Genomic DNA, 2,968 nt, shown 5'->3' with positions numbered 1-2,968 from the left:
TATTTTTTAAAAATTATTTAAAAAATTACTTTTCAATAAATAAACAATACAAGATGAAATGAAAAGGTAGCAAATGGTCACAGCTTCATGTGAAACAACAGTGGACAAATTTGCATGGACGGCTAGGAACAAAACGTGGATTGAATAATTGTTTTTGCATGTTAGAATAGAATAATTCACAATCAATTGACAATTTTATATGGAAGAAATGTCAAAGCTTGAAGCGGGAATTTTTTATTATATCATGTTTCTTGCATTCTTAGTATTTTATTTATTAGTTAAAATTTTTGGATGTTTCTTTAATATAATATTTGTTTAACTTTTTTAATTGAAATAATTTTTTAATATATTAAAAACAAAATTTTTAAAAGAAATATTATAAATAAAAATCCATTTATTATCACAAGAATTACTATTTTTTTTTTTACTATTTTTTAATTATATAGCTCGAGTGGTTAGTACATCACCAATCAAAAGAAAGATACAAAGGAAATTGCATCAACCAAAGTAAAATAATACTAATTTAGTAGGATTCTGAACACTTGAAATTGCTTGCCATGCATTCAGGCTTCTAAATTAATTTTTTGTTGTTAGAAAGAGCTAAATTGCTTGCCATGCATTCAGGCTTCTAACTTATTTTTTTGTTAGAAAGAGCATTTACCAATTGATCCAGGTTCCGATGAGAACTATTACCGGCCAAAGCTGCCTCCTCTGCCTTGGTTTTCCATTCCATTGCCTTCTTTTTCATTGCTTTTCCCTTGTCTCCCACCATTAATCCTCTCACAAGTTTCTCCACTTCATCTCTTTTCACATTGTTATCTATCTCCATGCCAATGCCCCATTGATCAGTACAGGCAAGCCTACAGTTGGTCTGTTGCTCAGCGAAAAATGGCCAACAAACCATTGGCACGCCACCACAGATACTGTCCAATGTTGAATTCCACCCCATGTGACTTAGAAACCCTCCTATGGAAGGATGCTTCAACACTTGTTCTTGGGGACACCAGCTTACAAGCATGCCTCTATCCTTTGTTTCAGATAAAAATTCAGGTGGCAACATCGCGGCTTCACCTACAACAATATCAGGTCTTATTATCCATAAGAAAGTTTGGTTGCTGTTGGCCAGTCCCCAAGCAAATTCTATCATTTGCTGGGGTGTTATTACAGTGATGCTACCGAAATTTACGTACACCACAGATTTTGGTTCTTTGGAATCAAGCCATTCAATACACTCTGGCTGTTCTTTCCAAAGATTGGAGCCAATATTTTTCAGATCACCATTCGGAATCTGATCAACAAGCAATTGAAGAGGACCAACAGTGTAAATCGGAGGAAACATTGGGGAGAGAGCATCCAAAACATCTTGTTCGAAGGAGTCGAATGTGTTAAGAATGACAGCAGAAGCTCTTGAAGTTCTGTCAATTTCTCTTTTCAGGAATTGCAACATGAAGTCGTTTACGTCAGTAGTTCTGATAAAAGTTGGAAGATCCTTCAAACGGATATCTTTCATTCCTGGAATCCAATCTACTGGTGTTTCTAAGTAGCCATTTGTTAGATCCCTCGCATCTGCAAACAGCAAGTTAATTTCATCAGCATATTGTGATAGGAAATAGGTAAATTAATTATGCAAAAACTATAACTTATACTGAACTATCAAAAATTTTCACGGATATCTTTCATTCCTGGAATCCAATCTACTGGTGTTTCTAAGTAGCCATTTGTTAGATCCCTCGCATCTGCAAACAGCAAGTTAATTTCATCAGCATATTGTGATAGGAAATAGGTAAATTAATTATGCAAAAACTATAACTTATACTGAACTATCAAAAAAAAATTATCATAAATTCATGCACCAATTAATGTTTAAGAAAGTTGTTTACCTTTCAGAGGTATTAAGCCTCTTTCGATGAGAGGACGATACTGCGAGTAGCCCAAAACACCACAGGCGCTAGGTGTCCAAAACACTGCTTCAGGAATTCCAAATTCTTCAGCTGCATCAAGACTGAAACTCATGCAAGCATCAGCGACAATACATGTCACCTGGGGCACAACACCTGAGGAGTTGAGTTTGGCAAGAAGATCACATAGTGGGGCTAAAGCAGTTTGGGAGGTGTATTTGCAAAGAGATGGGATATCTTGAGTGGCATCAGCAATATCTGATGATGGAAGACCGTCAGGGATAGTCTCAAACTGGAAGTCTGGGAAGCCATCAAGGGAGTTGGTGCCTCTAGACTTGAGTAGGCGTTTGTGATTATACTCTGTATTAACAAAGGTTACGTGAAAGCCTTTGAAGTGGAGTAGTTTTGCTAGTTTGAGCATTGGGTTTATGTGACCCTGAGCTGGAAAAGGGACGCACACAGCATGAGGTTTATCAGCCGGAGCTATGGAACCCATCTCTCTGCGTTTTCCTAATCACACACAAAAGGATTGGATGGCTATCAGAAGTGGAAAGACATGGCCTTTTATAGAAAAGAAGGGTTCGTACTCCCCTTGTCTTCGAGTATTATTTTTTTATTTATAAGAATATTAAAAATTGTTGTGTTAATAATCATCATTTCTAGTAGAGTTGGGAAAGTGGAAGGTTAATATACTTAATTTGATCTAAATATATATATATATATATATATATATATATATTTAGATCAAATTAAGTATATTAACCTTCCCATACCGACGACACATGGTCCATTCAAGGGTTCTGAATTGGAGTCAAAATATATAAATGAAAGGAAAATCAAACGATAATTCAATATATCAATTAGGGAAAGATAGAAAAAAAAAAAAAAGTGAATTGAATTTGGACTTCAGCTGGAATCCAACCTATAGGTTCTAGTTGAGGCTGAATGTTTGGTAACCATAAATTGAAGATAGTTTTCGGTTTTTGAGATACGAGAAATTGATGGGACATGTATAATAAAAATTAAAAATTTGGAAATAAATTGAACGTCATTTTATCTATGGCCGGCAT

At 35.2% G+C, this 2,968-nt stretch overlaps 1 protein-coding gene across 2 annotated transcripts; it reads right to left on the bottom strand.

Annotated features, from left to right (window-relative positions):
- Positions 1-606: 606 nt before the first annotated feature.
- On the bottom strand, positions 607-2,444 carry LOC105110497 (7-deoxyloganetin glucosyltransferase-like). 2 transcript variants are annotated; one of them, XM_011005566.1, is made up of 3 exons: positions 1,881-2,444; positions 1,695-1,736; positions 607-1,524 (listed from the first exon to the last, which is right to left on the bottom strand). In XM_011005566.1, exons 1-3 carry the CDS (start codon positions 2,392-2,394, stop codon positions 629-631), a joined length of 1,452 nt encoding a protein of 483 aa, XP_011003868.1. In that variant the 5' UTR covers positions 2,395-2,444; the 3' UTR covers positions 607-628. The 2 variants fall into 2 exon arrangements, with proteins under 2 accessions (XP_011003868.1, XP_011003867.1); XM_011005565.1 differs by having other exon boundaries at positions 607-1,530; positions 1,701-1,736.
- Positions 2,445-2,968: the final 524 nt, after the last annotated feature.

This window comes from Populus euphratica, unplaced genomic scaffold (genome assembly GCF_000495115.2).
Source record: "Populus euphratica unplaced genomic scaffold, PopEup_1.0 scaffold288.1, whole genome shotgun sequence".
Lineage (NCBI taxonomy): Eukaryota > Viridiplantae > Streptophyta > Magnoliopsida > Malpighiales > Salicaceae > Populus > Populus euphratica.
Note: the sequence above shows the minus strand (reverse complement) of the source record. Positions and strands in the feature narration are given on the sequence as shown.